Below are 18366 nucleotides of genomic sequence, written 5' to 3'. Positions count from 1 at the left end.
TTTCCTCTAATATAACAAGGGTGCCAAATAAGCTTAGAGGTTAACCAGTGAATGCTGAGTTCTCATTGATTAGAACTGTGTTTCTTGGAGCTCATTATTTAAGACCAATCTAATAACACCCATGTCTCCAAAGTGTAGGGAAAGGATTGGGAGCAATTAACAGAGCTAATCTTGAAAACCTTACTGCCTGGAGTGCAGGAGAAAGCTCATTTCAAGAAAGCTAGGGCTCATTAAACATTACACCAGGCAGTTTGCCTAATATTGATTTGGGTAAGCAATGATCAAAGAGTCCCAATTGTCCTAGTGAATGAGTTGCCACCACACAGAGTCGTCTGTGTAGCAGATAGTTGTTTTATAACAAGGAAATATTGCATTGCATTTGAAAGGATGACAATTAAAATAGTTGGTTGCATGCTTTGAGCCTCTTGCATATTATTGCGAAAATTATTTATTTAAAATATTTCTTGGCCACCTTTCAGGGCAGAACCCCTCCTAAGGCGGCTTACAACAATAAAATACATAAAAACTGTTAAAATATTAAAAGTGATAAAAACATAAGAACAGCAATAAAAGCCAACAATAAAACCAGCAACAATGTTAACAGCAGCAGCAGCAACAACAGTAGCAGTCATATCAAGAGAAAGTCAAGGCCTTCTTAAAAGTCTGCAATGATGGAGCATGGCGGACCTCCGATGGCAGCTTGTTCCAAAGATGTGGGGCCACTGCAGAGAAGGCCCACTCATGTGTGATCACCCACCTGACTACTCTCATGGGTGGGCAAATTAGAAGGGCCTCTCTTTCTCGAAAGAGAAATCAAGAAGCCTGGATTGCATGTAGGATGTGTTCTTAATTATCTAATCATACAGAAGGCACTCAGTTGCATTGTTTTGCACTATACTTTTCTGCATTATAACCATAATGAAGGATATATGGTAGTCTGCCCTTGAGGTTAGAGAGACATGTGTGTAACGATCATAATTTATAAATCTATAAAAAGGAGTTCCTGTTCTTACCAGGTGGAGTTGCTGAGAAGCATTCTTGGCCACCACTACTGTTTGACAATCTGTCAGCAATGATGTTGTCCAGAAGTTTGATCAAGCCTCACTGATAAATCGTGATTCAATCTTAAAGCATGCTAGCTGTTTTTTTTTTAGTGAAAATGGTCCATGATCTAAAATGCCTCATAAGCTTGTATATTTTAATCATAAGCTCATAATTATGATTATGAGCTTACGATCTCATAAATAGTTTCAGAATGGTTGATTTCCAGATAATACACTGCTGTAAACCTCACACTTGCTGTTACTGCTATGGTAATGGACATTCTGTTAGGACTGTGTTGACGACTAGGATCTGTTGAACATCAGAGCTAGAAAAAAACTTGAAATATTACCTCACCTTACTTCCCACACTAAGCTTTGTTCATGTATATAAACATCTCACTCCAGCATAGGGGTGAACTTACCTTAGTCTGGGTTGCATGCCATTTTCACATTTTTACACAGAATGGTGGCTCAGCAAGGGATCAGGGATCCCCATGTTTGCATGGCTAGGAGCATGGATCAGCTTCTGGGGGACTGAGCTGGAGAGAAATCACCAGGCCTCAAGCCCCAGCCGGACACCCACAACATCCCTACTCCAACATTACATTAGACCTGAGCCTTCCTATTTATTCAGATTGTTTGTTTTAAACTCAAGTACACAAGATTCTACACTTTCACCTGGAAAATTGCTCCACTACCTGTTACATCTGAAAAATATTTTCCAATATTTAGTCTATGAGACGTAATGTTGTGTTGGATGTTAACTTCTGTAAACTGCCCAAAAAGCTTTGGCTATGGGGCGGTATAGAAATGCAATAAATAATAACATGTCTTTTTGCTTTTGCAGTTATCAGATGAGAGGCAGAATTGGTGGCTGAAATACATACCTCCTGTGCGTCGCCATCATCCATTGTATGTAGAACCATCAAAGTCTATGTTATTCTAAAGTTCTTTTGACACTCACCTTAATGATCTAGTAATGTGAACCTGTTATAGTTATAGGTTAGATACTGAAGCTATGAGTCTCAGGATGTATTTATTTTAGTTACGTTTTAAAATTGTATACCACCTTTCAGGCTGGTTTCCACAGTGGTTCACATACAAATAAAAAACAGTGGATTGGATACAACCTTTTTGGGTCATGGGTGTGTTTGGCAATTTGTGAAACTGTCCTTAGCATCACCACAAAATGGCTGCCATGAAAGGCATGGCAAAGGACAAGTGCCTCAACAGACAATCTTAGCAGTCCTGATTTGCAATTCTAATTTGGACTGCATCCCAGCATCTCTTATTTGCATTGTCCCAATGCAGATTTGTAATTGCGTGAACAGATTTTTTCGAATAAACAGTGAGTGCAGGGCGCCCTGATTTGGATTGGCACTGCAGCAGGTACAAAGTGTTAAAGCCCTCGTGCTAGGGTCCCAATCCAGATCAGGGGCCCTGCACCCACTGTTTATTCTAAAAGAAATCTGTTCACACAATTGCTATTTGCATGAATGGTGTCATGTGTAGTTTGGCCTTTAGTATAGCTGGAGATACATTTAGAAAGCACCCTAGGTGAGAAGATCAGAAAGCAATGGTGGGTGGACTTTTTTGCAGGACACTTACAGATGATGTAACACTATTAGGAATTGAAAACACAATAAAGCAGAGAAATAAAAATCTTGATAACTTTTATCCAGTCTGTAAGCAGAAAAACAGACAAATGTAAATAAAAATAATACGTATAATGCAAATAAGGAGAAAATATCTAGCCCTTCAACTATTTTTGGTTTATGTTGTTATGCATGGAAAAGTGGGGAGTAAATTTAAAAGTGAAAACAACGGGTTGGGTCTAGACATATTCGTATTTAGAGTTAGATGCACTGAAATTAATGCAATTTAAGTTAGTTAGGACAGCTTCAGTCCTGTTGATTTTAATAGGTCTACTGTAAGTATGACTACATCTGGATCCAGTCTAAAGATTATAGAGGATCACGAGCTTGCAGCACAGACCTGTGTATGTCTACTCAGAAGTAAGCCTCAATGACTTCAGTGTGGCTTCCTAGTAAGAATCTGTTGGATTCCATCCGTAATCTTGAATGCCATAGTGTGGCATTCAAGACTGTTTTCAAGACATGGAACGTAACAGAAACCTCATTATTGAGTAATTGAATTACTCTGCTCAGTAGCTACAGAAAAAAGATGCCATCTCCATATTTTTACGGTGCCAACAAACCTCTTGTACATTATGACAGATGCAAGCTAAGGAAGCCCACAGAACTCAGTTGTTACCTAGCTTTCTTGTATACCAATAACAACTGAAAATGCTAGTTATATGCACCAATTTTTTAAAATATTTGATTTCTTTGTTGTGCCTGGTTACTCGGTATTTTCATACTATCATGAACGACACTTCAGGGATTGTTGGCATGTTTCTTATCAAAGCTCGTACAGAGGTAAGGTGGCTAATGGTCTTTTTAATACCTTTTTTCCTTTTTGCTTACTTACAAACTTAAGAGTTTTGCTACATGAGAACAATTTGTTTTCTGTTAGACTTTTTTGTTTTTAAAAGCCATACTCTCTTCCCTGCTTTGTTTTTAATTTTATGGAGACAGAGCTGCTTCAGATATTAAAGACAATAAATACAGAGCTGGCAGTGCTTGTTTGTAATGTCTGAGGATGGTCTTGCATTCAGAATTCATGCAAACTGTAGATGTGAATGTAACTCATGCAGCCTTCATCTATAAGGTCATTTTCTAACATTACAAATAGACGACAAGAGACAACTGGAGAAATGGCTGTGGAGGTGGCTGGCACAACTCGGCCATGGAAGCTCACTGGGTGACTTTGGGCCAGTCACAGACTCTCAGCCCAGCCTACCTCACAGGGTTGTTGTTGTGAGGATAAAATGGAGGAAGGAGGAGGATCATGTACGCTGCCTTGAGTTCCTTGGAGGAAAAAAGGCAGGATATAAATGCAATAAATAAATAAATAAAATATAGCCACTCTGTGATTGCCAGTTTTCAGAATGCAATCCTGTCTCCTGAAAGCCTCAGCCTAGTTGGCCTCCTCTTTCCTATACCACTCGCATCACAATGGGGGCACGAGCAGTGTGGGAAGGGACTTGGCTGGGGCTTGCAGAACCTGGTCCAGCAAGTCCCAGCCAAGTACAGGAGAACACCTTGTTATCGCCGATCTCTGATCGGAGATAATAAAGTTATTCCCCTCTGTGCTGCTCACCCTTGTTACCTTGTTTGTGCTGCTTGACTTGCGCCGCTTGCCCTCCAATCATATATCGGAGATAACATTGGAATTCCTCTCACAGGTCAGGGGGTGGGGCTTGGGGAGGAGGACGGGCCTATGGAAGGGGTGCAAACCTTAGCAGCCCAATTGGGCAACCCCGCAGGCTGGAGGTTACCTTCCCCTGATCTATTCTGGCAGCATATTTCCAATATTCTTCTTCATGGTCTCTGGGCATCACATATGGGTTTCCCACCTACACAGAACCTCTGTCTGAACTTTCTAGAGCTGGGATGTTTAGGCAGGAAGCCCACCCTACCCCCTCCAGCACATGCCTAGGGCGGCGCTGTTGCCTTTCTCCTCAGTTTTTAACTGTAGTTCTGTGAATGGTCATCTGTGCAGTCACACATCCTACCCGGCTACAGGTGTTTGGGTATAATTTTCACTATTTTTCTCAGTTTGGGGTTGTTGCTGTGGCACTCTCAGAATAATTGGGGGGAACGTTTGGAGCACCACCCCCTAGGCATGTGCAGGAAGGGGTAAGGCAAGCTTCCTGCCTAAATGTCTCGGCTCTAGAGAATTCTGACAGAGGCTGTGCACAGGCACAAAACTCATACGTGTGACTGTACAGATCACCACTCAAAGAACTACAGTTACAGGTAAGCAACCTGTCCTTTCAAGCAGAAAGAGGTATTTCCCAGCCCTGCTACCTGAGTTTTTTTTTTTTTTTAACTTAATGTGGGTTAAATTTGGGACCTTCTGCATGCAAAGTATGTGCTCTAATTTTGAGCGAAGGGCTGTCTCCTGTTAAGTGTGGACAGGCCCTAGAATAAGTTTGTTCTAATACAAATATAGTAACAATGTGGTCTAATTGGTCTATTTATGATTCCTGCAGACAGCACAATAGGCTGCAGTTCAAAACTCCCTTTCATCTGTGAGAAATACAATACATCGCTGCTGGAGACACATGATCCAAGTTATAAACCACCTCATAGAAAGTGCTCTGAACCCTGGCTTGTTTTTCTGGATAAGGTATGTATGTGTGTATGTAAGTATAGATAGGGAGGGAGGGAGGGAGGGAATCCTTATAGCTTTGTATTTCAAACCATAATATCTATTAGAAGATTTCTAATAGATCTTCTAATATCTGCTAGAAGTCCCCAAACCAATTTGATGGGTATTTGCAAGAGTGTAGAGTGATTTTGAATTGAACAAAAATAGATTTTTGTAAGGATTTTTTCCACTTGATTTTGTACTATGCAAACTACACCTTAAACTAAGCATCAAAGCTATTGTGAAATAAAGTCAACATAATACTGACATGGTGCTTTAAGAAAAAAAAATCCTCTTTCAGTGTTTTCGAACGGTGCCTCCTCGGGATTTAAACTTCAGAAAAGCAAGTGAACATTGTGAGTCGTTCCATGGCTTCCTTCCTTCAATCAAAACCCAAGCTGAACAAGGTAAGGTGATACATACCATGCTTCTGGTTGTCTTCTAGAAAACTAAGTAGTACATTGATACTTTGAATGTTTCTGGAGGTATGGTAGGCACCAAAGTTCTACAGATTTGCTAAAGGCTGCAATGGAAATAAGAATAAATACTGTCCCCACCCCTTTTGAATCAACCAGATTTGTTCTTGATATATAGATACAGGTGTTTATCTCAGACGTTTTTCGTATGTGCATGTATATCACTTGGCTTCTCAACACTTGATAACTTGAAGCTGAATGTTTGAACTTATGCCATTGAAAAGCACTGTGTATGAGATGATATGAAAGCTCCGTTTCTGCTTCTAAATCTGGGATGGCTGATCCGCACATGCAAGTTTCCACTTGGTGCAGCAAAGGAGAATGCTGCCTGTCCCAGGCAAAAGCGAGGGGCATATGTATGTATACATGCCAACTGAAGGTGTATCTGACGGAGTTGATTCTAGGCCATTAAAGTTGTGCCATAATAAATTAATTAGTCTTTAGGATGCTACGTGACTCTCTGTTGTGCTCGCTGAGAGAAATGACTTGTCTGCTGATTCTTTAACCTAGTTCAGACATAAGCTAAACTATATTTTATTGGTACATGGGTGAGACTGCGTGCCAGGGGAGGAGATTGGAAATATCCACTTTAAACTAACCCTAGTTTCTCACTGACCCAGGTAAGACAACATGCTGGGCCCACCATGGGTTGTTTAACCCCCTGATGAGCCGCAGCACATACAAGCACAATTTTGAATATGCAACCCCTGAACAGGATGATTGGGGGGTTGCCATGTCATGTGAACCAGCCACCATTGCTTAGTTGTGGGCTAAACAGTTTGTAGCAGGATTATGTGAGGGTTGTTTAATCCTCAAATAACCCACAGTCCCTAGGTTTGCATGACATGGCATGCAGTTGAGGGGCAGGGGCATATTCAAAATGGCATGTGGCTCATCAGGGGTTAAACAATCCACGGTGAGCCCAATGTGTCATGCAAGCCAGGCCACTACGTCTGAACCGAGAACTGCCTCAACACAGTTCTTGTTCTTCTTAGTGGTCATCTGTGAACTCACATATATGGGTTATGCGCCTGTGCGGAACAGTCATTTGGAACATTCTAGAGCTAAACACAGTTTTAGGCAGGATCCCCACCCACCTCCTCTGTGCCCACTCCAGGACTGGCTCTTGCTTGCCTTTCAGTTCCGTTTCACCTGCCGCAGCAGTTAGCAGCATTTGGAATGTTCTCTCATCTCATGGCAAAAATTCTCAAAAAACTCCACTGAGCCCTCCTGGGATGCTGAACAGAGTTCTCCTCCTCCTTTTTCTTCTCTTCCTTTCCTGTTTCCTCTGAGTTTTTTCTCCTCCTTTACTTTCATTGCCCTTTCATTGCCTTTACAAGGCCTTCTTCAAAAATTGCACCCACTTTGGCAGGAAGATACCATTAACTGAAGGACATTCCGACTGACTTCTCTGCCTTGAAAAGGCACAAAGGGTGGACTCCTGTACCTACTGCCAGGCCTTTACGAAGCAGGCCAGGAGAAACAGAACACCACACTTCCAGGCTCTGTTGTGGGAACAAGCCCTCAAAGCAGCAAATTCAGCCACGCTGAACCAGCGTTTGCATGCTGCCTCCATGTCCAATTGCAAGAAACCAGCTCCTGCTCTCTCTCAGTGTCTTCCAGCACACACTGTGAAGAGTGCTTCAGGGCAGCCATCCCTGGTATCACGAGAAGAAGCCCCTGCTGTACCAACAGCTTTGGCTGCCCCCTTGGACCGACAAATGGAAACCGTCCCGTAATAAGCACCCAGCTAACCCTTGGGCACTGGGACCAAGAATCAAAAGGACAGGTTCTGGATAGAGGCCAACATCAAACCCAAACCCACACCAGTTCCGAGCCAGCTGACATCGGCACAGAAAGTGTCTCAAACTCTTGCGCGATTGCTGAGGCTGATCCTAGAGGAATTACAACTCCTATAAGACTATAACTCCCCAGACGATATCCAGTGTCTGGGTTCAAAGGGAACTTTTTTTTGCCAGAACTGTACTACCACCCATTTCGAAACCATTCTCCAAGGAAATATAGATTCCCTTGGACCTGACAGATCTCACCAGCTTCCTCAGCTTCTTCGGGAGGTTTTCTTCATCACCATCATGATATGCCATGGGAGAGCCATAGACGCCCTTGCTTCTACAGGTCTCCTTGTTAATATAAGGACTGTTCACCAGCGGAACAGTATCATTACGAGAACAAGGAGAGAGACTACCCATATTGTTATACCTATCTCCAGCATTAGCGTTCCCCTCACTTTCAAGAATGAGCTAAAGCAACTTCTAACTGTGCAACACCTTTTCGCACAGTATCTAAACCACCTGACGCTCAGCTACCGGAACTTACTGTGGTACTGGACTTTGCAAGCCTGCCACTTGCTCTCCACCCTCCTCTTCCAGCCAGTTTCTTTCAGGACATAATCTTGAAAAAGCTTCCAGAGCTTCTGGTCGCTACACAGTCATCACTAGCGCTGCATCTTACCCAGCCATCGCTCACCGCTAACACGCAAACACCAACTAACAACCCATCTTCAGTGCAGGATGACTTTTCCTCCGACTCATCTTCCATTCTTCTGTCTGGGTGTCAGCCTTCTCACCAACCAGTGCTGTAAGGAATCAAAATCCTCTCTCCCCGTCAGATGCATCAGGCCATATGCAATACAGATCCTCAAAATGGCAAAACCTCTTGGACTAAAGATTAAAGTCACCTCGGTCTCAGTCATGGATCCAGTCTTTAAAAGAGTACAACCAGACTTAGCTCCACCAGTTACCATCCCGTTGCTTCCAGCATGGCTACACATAATCAAACAATCCTGAGCAAAACCCTCTGCTATTCCACCCACGTCTAGAAAAATCTATATAAGGTCAAGAAGAGGACTGTTCCTTCATATTCAAATATCCCACACCAAACTCCATAATTGTGGAAGCATCCTGCTCACAGAGATTCAGAGGGACAAAAGTTAGACTTGGTGAGGTGGAGAATTTACTCCACTGCAGCCCTGTCACTCATGGTGCACTATGAGGCATGTGTGGCAGCCTACTAGCAGTACTTCTGGGGAAAAGCAGCAGCCTTCTTCAACTGTCTCCCGGAAGATGTCAAGAGTCTGAGGATGGTATTCCAAGCCTAAGCTCACAGGCTAGCAGGCCAACAAATCAACGCAGCCCGCCACGTGTCTGATTGCTGCTCAAAGGCCGTGGCAACTGCCATTTCATTGAGTGCCTGACTCCATGCTGCAAGACTCCAGCAGGAAGCTACATCGAGAGTGGAGGACCTTCAATGGCAAAGGCCTTTTCAGCACATCCACAGATGATGCCCTCAACCACATATACAAAATGAAAACATCTGCCCAGAAGATGGGTATGGGATCCCAATCTTCAGCGACCTCCACCAGCTGATCACATTCGTACTGGAAATGCAAATGGCCACTTTGGCACCAATCCGACTCAGGCCTGAAATGAACTTCCAAACAAAGCTTGTACTCCTTTCATTCAAAGAACAAATACCACCACTCCACTCGCATTAAACACCCTGACCAAGCCAAACGGCATCTTTGACTCCTACAGAGGAGCCCAGCCACCGGTTTCCTTCCACCAGAACAGACTCAAACTTTTTCTCCATGTCTGGATATCCATCACCACCGACAAATGGGTGCTTTCTATCATCACCTTAGGCTATTCTGTTGAATTTGAAAATACTCCCCTCCCCCAGGAATCTTCTGCTGTATTCACCCTCCTCAGGTTTTAAGAGAGGAAGTCACTACCTTCTTGAGCAGGGGTGTGATAGAACCCCCCCCCCCGCCGCTCAAAGGACCACTGGTTTCTTCTCCAGGTGTTTTAGTCCTCCAAAAAGAGGACAGTCTTTGACTTATACTTGGCCTTCGAGATGTAAACTGCTACATCCACCCCCCCAAAATTCACAATGACTACAGTCTCTTCTATCCTTCCCCTCCTGCATTGGGAAGGCTGGTTCACAACAGTAGATCTTTGCAACGCTTACTTTCACATCGTTATATACTCTGCTTCTTGCCCTTTTCTCAGATTTACCTTGGACAGCAAACTCCTCCAGTTCAAAGTTCTCCCTTTCGGCTTAGCCATGGCTCTGAGAGTCTTTACAAAGTCCATGGTATTAGTGGCAGCAAGGGATCATCGTCTTTCCATACATAGACAAGTGGCTGATCATAGACACCTTTTACCACTGGCTCAGCGCCAACATCAGCATAGCCTTGTCACTTCTGGAATTGCTCGGCCTACAGGTCAACAAAGAAAATCCTGTTTATCCCATCTCAAATTCAACAATTCATAGCAGCACTTCTCGACTCCACTTGAGCCCATGCCTACCTACACAGGACAGAGCAGACATCCTGCACCATTTCGCACGAGAACTAGTAGCTACCTGCCAATGACAAGCAACCAGCATCCAACACCTGCTCAGGCTCATGGCCTCCACCACCTCAGTAACTCCATTAGCATACCTCTCTATGAGACCACTCCAATCTTAGTTCCTATGACTCTTCAACCTGGACACGGACCCCCAGACTCATCTCTTAACTCTTCCCAACTCAGTCAGGCGTTCTCTACACTGGTGGATGGTTCCAATACACCTGAAGGGGGTTCAACTTCAAGCCCCCCCCCCTTCATCCCTAAGAATTACCAAAGAAGCATCCCTTCACAGCTGGGGAGCCTCCTGTGGTTCACTCACTATCAGAGGACTTTGGTCCTGATGAGAGAGAACCCTACACATCAATCAGCCCAAGCTTCTTGATGTTGCCAAAGCCCTATGGGCACTCGAGTCCTGTGTCAAAGGGTGATCTGTCCAAATTGGAATACCACAATTGTTTTATATATAAATAAGCAGGGCAGGATGAGATCCCTTCTCCTCCTTTGACTTACTCTCAACTTCTAGGACTGGTGCATTTGTTGCCACATCACTCCCATTACTATACACCTCGCAGGAATGTGCAACACTCTTGTCAACTTGCTCAGCAGGTCATGAACCAGCCCTCTCTGACAATCACATGAGAACACTTCAACATGTGAGGCATTGCAGCCATCAATGCCTTTGCTACAGTACCAAATGTGACATGCCAATCTTTCTGCAGCAGAATGAGTCACGAACCCAGTCTCTCTGAGATGCTTTCCTTCTTCACTGGAGAGGCACTCTGACCTGCACATTCCCCCATTTCCCTCTAGTCATGTGAGTGTTGAACAAGGTACGGAATGATGGAGCTCGCTGCATCTTGATAATCCCATGGTGGTCGCAGCAAACGTGGTTGTGCATCTGTTCCTCAGAGAAGATGATAGCCAAGAAACTGCATCCATGCTTCCAGAATCATGTCTGTAACTTTCAGCTTCTGAATCAGTGCTAGGATTTCTAGTACTGACCCTTCTTTCCACTTTGATGCCTCGCTTTCTTTATTCCTCTGCTGAGGCGGACTCAGAACTGAGAGGCAGGCAGGAGCCATGCCTGGAATATGCGCAGAGGAGGTGGGCAGGCCTCCTGCCTAAAACTCTGTTTAGCTCTGGAATGTTCCAAATGACTATTCTATGCAGGCACATAACCCATATGTGTGAGTTCACAGATGATCACTCGAAGAACCACAGTTACAGCAAAGCAACCTGACCTTACAACTCATTAGTGCAGTGGTTCCCAAACTTGGGTCCACTTGTTGGACTATTACACCCAGAAGCCCCAACCATAGGTCATGCTGGCTTTTCTGGCAGTTATAGTCCAGCAACAGTCCAAGATTAAGAACCATTGCATTAGTGTGTGCATCACCTTGTGGATTTAATCCCCCCTCAGCTAGGTCCTCAGCATGTGGGTTTGGGCAAGTAACTGTCTCTCAGCCTCCATTTCCCATAAAATGGGCAAAATACAAGACCTAATACGCAGGATTGTAGGAAAAGGTTATAAAGCAGTTTGCCCATTTCTGTGTTGTAATAATAATTCCACCATCATTGCCAGTGAGTGAACAACGGCACAGTGGTATGTAGCGCAGCTCTCAATGTCAGAGAAGCAAAGTACAGGCATGGTGGTGTATATGTTGAAGAGAAGGAAGGTGAAATTGAGATAATGTGGTCTGCCCCATCTGTTCTTGCAAGTTAGCAAATTCAGACACTGATGGGCCGGGGATCTTTTTTGGGTGTATCTGTTGGGCACCAGTAGAAACTGGCTTTTCATAGAAAATCCATGTCAGGTATAGTGTAAAAGAATCTAAAATGGGTAGAGAACCTCAGGCTGTGGGCCAAATCTGGCTATCCTGGGGTTCCAGTCCAGCCCTCCAGGGTTTGCCAGATGGCTGTGCCCCCTTTTCCCTGACTGCTTATCATTTGGTGGTTTTCCAGCCTTTGCACATGTTTCCACATTCTTAAAAGGTGGAAATGCTTCTTCCAAACATAAGGCTTAGTTACTGGCAGTAAGAAGGTAAAATACGCTGGTATATTTGGCATCTTGGCCCCATACCTTTGACCCTGCCCTCTACTGGAACGCAACCCCCCAAGAGTTTCTCCTAAATTGAATTCAGCCATCAGACTGAAAGAGGTTCCTCACCCCTGATCTAAGGGATGAAGTAAAAGATGAGAAAGCCTTGAAAGCAAATTCAAAATTTGCTTCCATTGATGGCTACAGACTAATCTACCAATATTGTGCTAGTAACCTTTAGTGCATGTTCTGTACAAGATGATTTATAGCCTAAAGAAATGATTTAGCATAGGTACAGGAGGCATTTTTTTTTATATATGCAAGCAGATTTAGAGAAATTTATTCTGGCTGCCTAATCCTATCTTCTGCCCAACAGATTTTATAACATCCTTGCTTCCTGGTAAGCCCCCAAATATTTGGATTGGTTTGCAGTTTCGGATTCAGACACGTGAAAACAAGTGGGAAGACGGCAGTGCATTAGAATATAGCAATTTCCACCCATTGCTTCAAGGAAGGCTAAGGAAGGTTCAATTTGATGTAAGTTGTTGAGAATGTTCTTCTGTTGTAGACTTTATTATAATTTTGGTTAAGGGAGAAAAGGACTGTATTTATTATCAACTTAGGATAGAGAAAGAATGGGATGTACAAAAAAAGTAAAATCTATCAAGCCTTCTTAAGTATTCAGTCTGTAACTGAGTGCCTTCCTTTACAGCAGGAGTGGGCAACATATGGCCCATGGGCAGCTTGCACCCCCCTAGCCTTATTGTGCCCCACCACCCCCCAAATTAAAATAGCCCCTTTTGCTACTGGCCCACTGTGAAATTTTGGCAGGCTATTTGGTATGTGGTGCAGGACTGCAGCCCCTGGCAGAGTCCCAGGTGGAATGCTTCCTCTTGAGCCCTGGGAGTTGCCCACCCCTGCTGTACAGAAACAGAAATATAGAATAATACAAATGTGTGATATTTTCTTGGGTTAAGTGTAGTTTCGAGTTTAATTCTGTCATATTATGAAATAATCTTAAAGCCCTATAAGGAGAGACTGAAAGAACTGGGTTCAGAGGAGGGCAACAAGGATGATCAGGGGACTGGAAACAAAGCCCAATGAAGAGAGACTGAAAGAACTGGGTATGTTTAGCCTTGAGAAGAGAAGACTGAGGGGAGAGATGAAAGCACTCTTCAAGTACTTGAAAGGTTGTCACAGAGAGGAAGGCCAGGATCTCTTTTTAATCATCCCAAAGTGCAGGACACGGAATAATGGCCTCAAGTTACAGGAAGCCAGATTCCGGATGAACATCAGGAAAAACTTCCTGACTGTTAGAGCAATATGACAATGGAACCAATTACCTAGGGAAGTAGTGGGCTCTCCCACACTGGAGGTGTTCAAGATGAAGCTGGACTTGTCAGGGATGCTTTGACTTGGATTCCTGCGCTGAGCAGGGGGTTGGACTCAGTGGTCTAATAGGCCCCTTCCAACCCTACGATTCTATGTATAAAGAAATATTACAACAGTAATTTTTAAAGTGCAAAATAATGACAGAGAGAAAGAAGATTATTTAGAGACAAATCTTTTATCTACTTTAGAAAGAAAGTAACTATCCTTTCTTCAGTATCGTTTCACATCACAATGGATATAATGCTAAACTATGTTTTAGCATTAAGTGCATGAGCCTCAGACTCTGTCCCTTCCCCACTTCTTTTCCAGCACAGTAATTCTAAACTGTGGCTATTTTTAACTGGTTTATTCTAACAAGCCTACTTCATAAATCATAGTTTGAAGTGGCTCATTTCAGTAAACCATAGTTAAAACTTAATAAGTTTGTCTGGGTCTGGACAGAATGCCGAACTGTGGTTAAAAATGGAAGCAAACTTTTAATGACCTCCTCTGTGCGGTCATGCCTGTAACAGAGGAGCTTCAGATGTGCTGTCTCTCTGACACTATGAATTTTAATGGCGTTTCCCTGACACCTTGGCTTATGAATCCATTTTGTTCTGCAAGGCAAAGCCTGAGAGCTGCCAAAAATGTTGTTACGGCTTTGGAATCACTGCAGAGGCAAGGGAGCCATAGAATATGTGTACTTTCCCCTTATTTAAATTAAAGAAGGTTGTTCCTTGCATCTGGGGAAAGCATGCAAATGCCTGCTGACTAACCTACTGGAGTGTCTTTCAATTGGCCAATCAAAAGCCCTGGTGGGGAAGAGTGGTCCAATTCTGATGGAGCCTCTCTGACAGGTCAAGCACTACCTGAGCACTCTTAACTCCTTTTGTTTTGAATATTGTGCTGCACTACTCTATATAACCAGCTACAGGAAAAATTAATGAAGAGGCAAGAAATCTCCCTCTTTCAGTGACAGAACCAAACTATTTCCTTTGTTTCAAGCCATCCTCTGAGCCATCAAGATCTTTGTTCCCTTTATTGCAAACCGTATAAATGCCTCGGGGTTTAGGCAGTGGGTGAGAATCCTTTCTGCTTGGGCATCCCTCATGTTGGTGTGTCTCAGCTTTGAGAGGAAACCCAGGGCTCAACTTAAATTTTAATATCATTGCTCAACTCCTTCCTAGCACAATTCCATTCCCTACTCTGGTGCCTCTCCCATGTTTTCAGGGCCAGAATTCCCCACTCTCCTGCTCCCTTTGCCCAGATAGATCCATTTGATCCATATACCCTGAGAGAAAGCTTTGCCCCCTGGTAAAGCACCCCATTGAGTCAAGGGCCAGGTTCCATGCAAAACACAGCCTGCCAGCCTATGCCCGTGTTGTCAGTTCTGAGCTTCAAAGGGTGGAACTGGTCTCACAGGAAGTCCTAGAGTACTGGGCAATTATTACTAAAAAGTAAATTTTTGAATCTAATTAGAAACCCCAAGGAGAAGCACCATTGGCAAGGTTCTCCATCTAAATCTGTTTTTAACTAAAATTGTGGTGGCTCCAGCATACCTAATAACAGCTTAGCTTCTATTCGGTCTCCCCATCATTACTGCAAGTGCCAAGTTATCAAAAGCAATTTTGGGGGCTGTTTCTTGATCATTTGATACTTAATAGTGCCAGAGCTATTGCCTCATTTTTGGAATTTGGAACTAAGCTGAGAAGCCGGCAGGTAGTCTGTCCCCACAGCATTTTCTTAATTTTTGGCAACCAACACAGAAGTGAAGTCCTTTGGGATCAGTTTCCTCTGAAGTTAGGTAATTATAGATAATCCTGCTCTATTTTTTCCCTTTTCTCCTAAATCTATTCATTTCTGCCACTGGAGCCCACTGTATTCACTGGCACCCAAGCTTCATTGATCATATATCAAGGCACATGAGGCAGCCACCATGCTGAAGCTAAGGAGGTATGGGTCTGGTCAGTGCTTGGAGGGGAGACCACTTGGGAACCACATGTAGCCACCTTGAGTTCCACAATGGAAGAAAGGTGGGATATAAATGTAATAAATAAATAGCCTTCCAATCCTCGGGTCTGTCATTTCCATAGTGCAACCTCCCTCCTCTTATCTGGTAATCTTTTCTGTCTTTTAGGTTAGGCCTATTAGAACTGGTATACTGACCCACATGCTAGGGGATGGATATACTAATCAAGCCAATTTTCTCCTTTGTAATGAATGTGTGTTTTTGAGAATAAAAATCTGTAAAAATAATGTTTGTGTTTTGGGACTTTGGGCAGTCCAGGGGCCAATTTTTAGCCGCTGGGAGCCACACTCCTGCTGCCATCACCGGCAAAAAAAATGGGAAGTTTGCCTTCGAAATTTGGCAGCAAACTGCTACAGAGACTCAAAAGGACCATATTTAGCTTGAAAACAAGCTAAATTTGGCACTTTGGAGTCCCTGTAGTGGTTTGCCACTAAATTTAAATGGCAGACTGCTGATTTTGGATTGCACCCTTAGTCACATAGTTTATCATTACATACAAACAGAGCCAATGTATACTTTATTTGGATAATTCTTAAAGTGCAATATGATTACGTATCAGTGATCAAAATAGTGCTTCATTATTTTTTATAGAATATGCTGGGATTGTTGATTAAATGTCTGTCACTTCATCTTCTGGGTGTTGTTTTTTTTTCAGTTCTTGAATGAGGAAGCAAACAACCAGTGTGGTGTTTTGCTGAACAATCCCAAGTCATTATATGTCGGATCTTGGAATTTCACTTCATGTGCTGATATCAAGTCTGTGGCCATATGCCAAAAGAATCCAGGTAAGGGTCAGAATCCCGAATGAATATCCATGTGTTCATGAGTTGAGAAATCTGTGATCCTGGCAAACACATGACCTCTGTCTGCATACAGCCTCTCTCCTGAGAAACTGCTGCTATATCATACTTTACATGGCAACCCCATGTACCACAAATGTCCCAAGAAATGTTTGCCATAGTAAGCACGTAACATGTGATGGAAGAACACATGTCCCCAGACCCCAAAGAGAGAGAGGAAACATTGTTGCTGCTAAAGATAATATTGTTTGATGAATGATACCATTTGTCCTGCTTAATAATTTGGTTTCTTCATTAGAGGGTGTAGAAAACCAGACACAGCAAGAGCTTAATGTCACCATGAACTATCTAAATGTCACATACACCATAATTCTGAAGAACCTGACGTGGTTTGCTGCACAGCAGGAGTGCATGCAGAATAATATGCAGCTGGTTAGCATCACAGAACAATATCAGCAGGCTTTCCTTGCTTCTCAGGCTGCCCATCATGGTTACCCACTGTGGATTGGACTCTCCAGCAAAGACGTAAGGCTCATTTCACTCTCATTCAAAACATACTGTTGGAATACTAAACGGGGGTGCGAGGAAATGTACTGAGATAATTTAAATGCTATGAGTAAAATGTCAGCCCTTTTTTTGCTCGTTCTGTCTCTGGGGCAGCAGCATGTTCATGAATACTTGTTTAAAATGCCTGATGATACACAACGGGCACTACACGTTGTCAGCCCTTTTTTTGCTCGTTCTGTCTCTGGGGCAGCAGCATGTTCATGAATACTTGTTTAAAATGCCTGATGATACACAACGGGCACTACACGTTGGACAGAAAGTTAAGTCCATTCAGACCAGCTGAAGGACCAAATTATGCCCAACTTGTTCCAGAACCGCTAGGATTAACCTGCAAAAGTAATTGTGTACCCCATTAACTACAGATTGACATAAACAACCACTGGGTTTTTCCCTTAAATACACAAGTTCACTTATACCCACAGATCTTGGATATAATTTTATACGAAATACAGTGAAGGCACATTTTACATTTGTATCCCACTCTTTCTCCAAAGGGCTTATAGTGTCCTCCAGATGTTTTGGACTACGTGTCCCAGCATTCCCAATCATTGGCCATCCTGGCGGGGGCTGATGAGAGTTGAAGCCCAAAACATCTGGAAGGCACCAGATTGGGGAAGGCGTTCATAGTATATTTTAAGGATAAACTAGGGGTGATGCTAGTGATGTAGTACAAAACACCCTCCAGGTGTTTTGTACTACAGTTGCCGTAAATCCCATTCAGCATGGCCAATGATCAGGGATTCTGGGAATTGCCATCCCAGCCATCTGCAGTCACAAGGTTGCCTACCCCTGAACTAGCCAATATGTGAAATATGTTAATATAAGTGGGTTTTTTTACATTTTACATAGCAACCATTGTACTCGCATGGGTCAGTACTATGCTGTGCACAAAGGGAGGTATTAACTCTTTTTTTCTACACTGCAGTCCTGGTAAAAAATCACACACGCACCCAAGCTGCCACTCACTACAGGCACCAAGCTGGCATTAGTGCCACTTGTGACTTCCCTTCTGTGACAAATAGCTTTGGAGGAGTTCATGAGAACCATGATGCAAGGGGGATGGATTAACACCTGTTCCCTGCATGGCATGATTCCCCACGCACACAGTTGCTACTTAGATTTTTAAAAACAGATACATGCAATACATTCAGGATTTGAACCTGAGTCTCCTGTATTTGTGACCAGCACAATCCATTGAATCACGTTGGCTCGTTCATGAACAACTGCAGTGTACCTGTAACACACATTCATTAAGAACTATGGCCCCTTCAGGAATTCAAAATGAATGGCTGAAGGGGACAGCAATGCCATGCATATTCGCCTCACTTCCCATGTCCCCACCCTTGTGAAGGGGGCTTCAGACTTTTGTGTGTTCAGCACAAAGCTCCAAAGGATGC

The 18366-nt window shown here is 43.4% G+C and overlaps 1 protein-coding gene across 2 annotated transcripts in view; it reads left to right on the top strand.

Annotated features, from left to right (window-relative positions):
- Positions 1–18366, top strand: part of LY75 (lymphocyte antigen 75) — an 81879-nt gene that overhangs the window by 39553 nt on the left and 23960 nt on the right. For both annotated transcript variants that reach the window (XM_084811358.1, XM_084811347.1), the window contains exons 19-25: positions 1891–1955; positions 3405–3481; positions 5161–5297; positions 5620–5725; positions 12579–12739; positions 16258–16387; positions 16701–16927. In XM_084811358.1, the coding sequence (XP_084667484.1) occupies positions 1891–1955; positions 3405–3481; positions 5161–5297; positions 5620–5725; positions 12579–12739; positions 16258–16387; positions 16701–16927 (903 nt within the window). The remainder of the gene's footprint in view (positions 1–1890; positions 1956–3404; positions 3482–5160; positions 5298–5619; positions 5726–12578; positions 12740–16257; positions 16388–16700; positions 16928–18366) is intronic.

The sequence above is a fragment of the Heloderma suspectum genome, chromosome 1 (genome assembly GCF_057233095.1).
Source record: "Heloderma suspectum isolate Gila_16-S chromosome 1, 16-S_ref, whole genome shotgun sequence".
Classification (NCBI taxonomy): Eukaryota; Metazoa; Chordata; class Lepidosauria; order Squamata; family Helodermatidae; genus Heloderma; species Heloderma suspectum.
The sequence above is the reverse complement of the archived record's forward strand: the minus strand, read 5'-3'. Positions and strand labels throughout refer to the sequence as shown.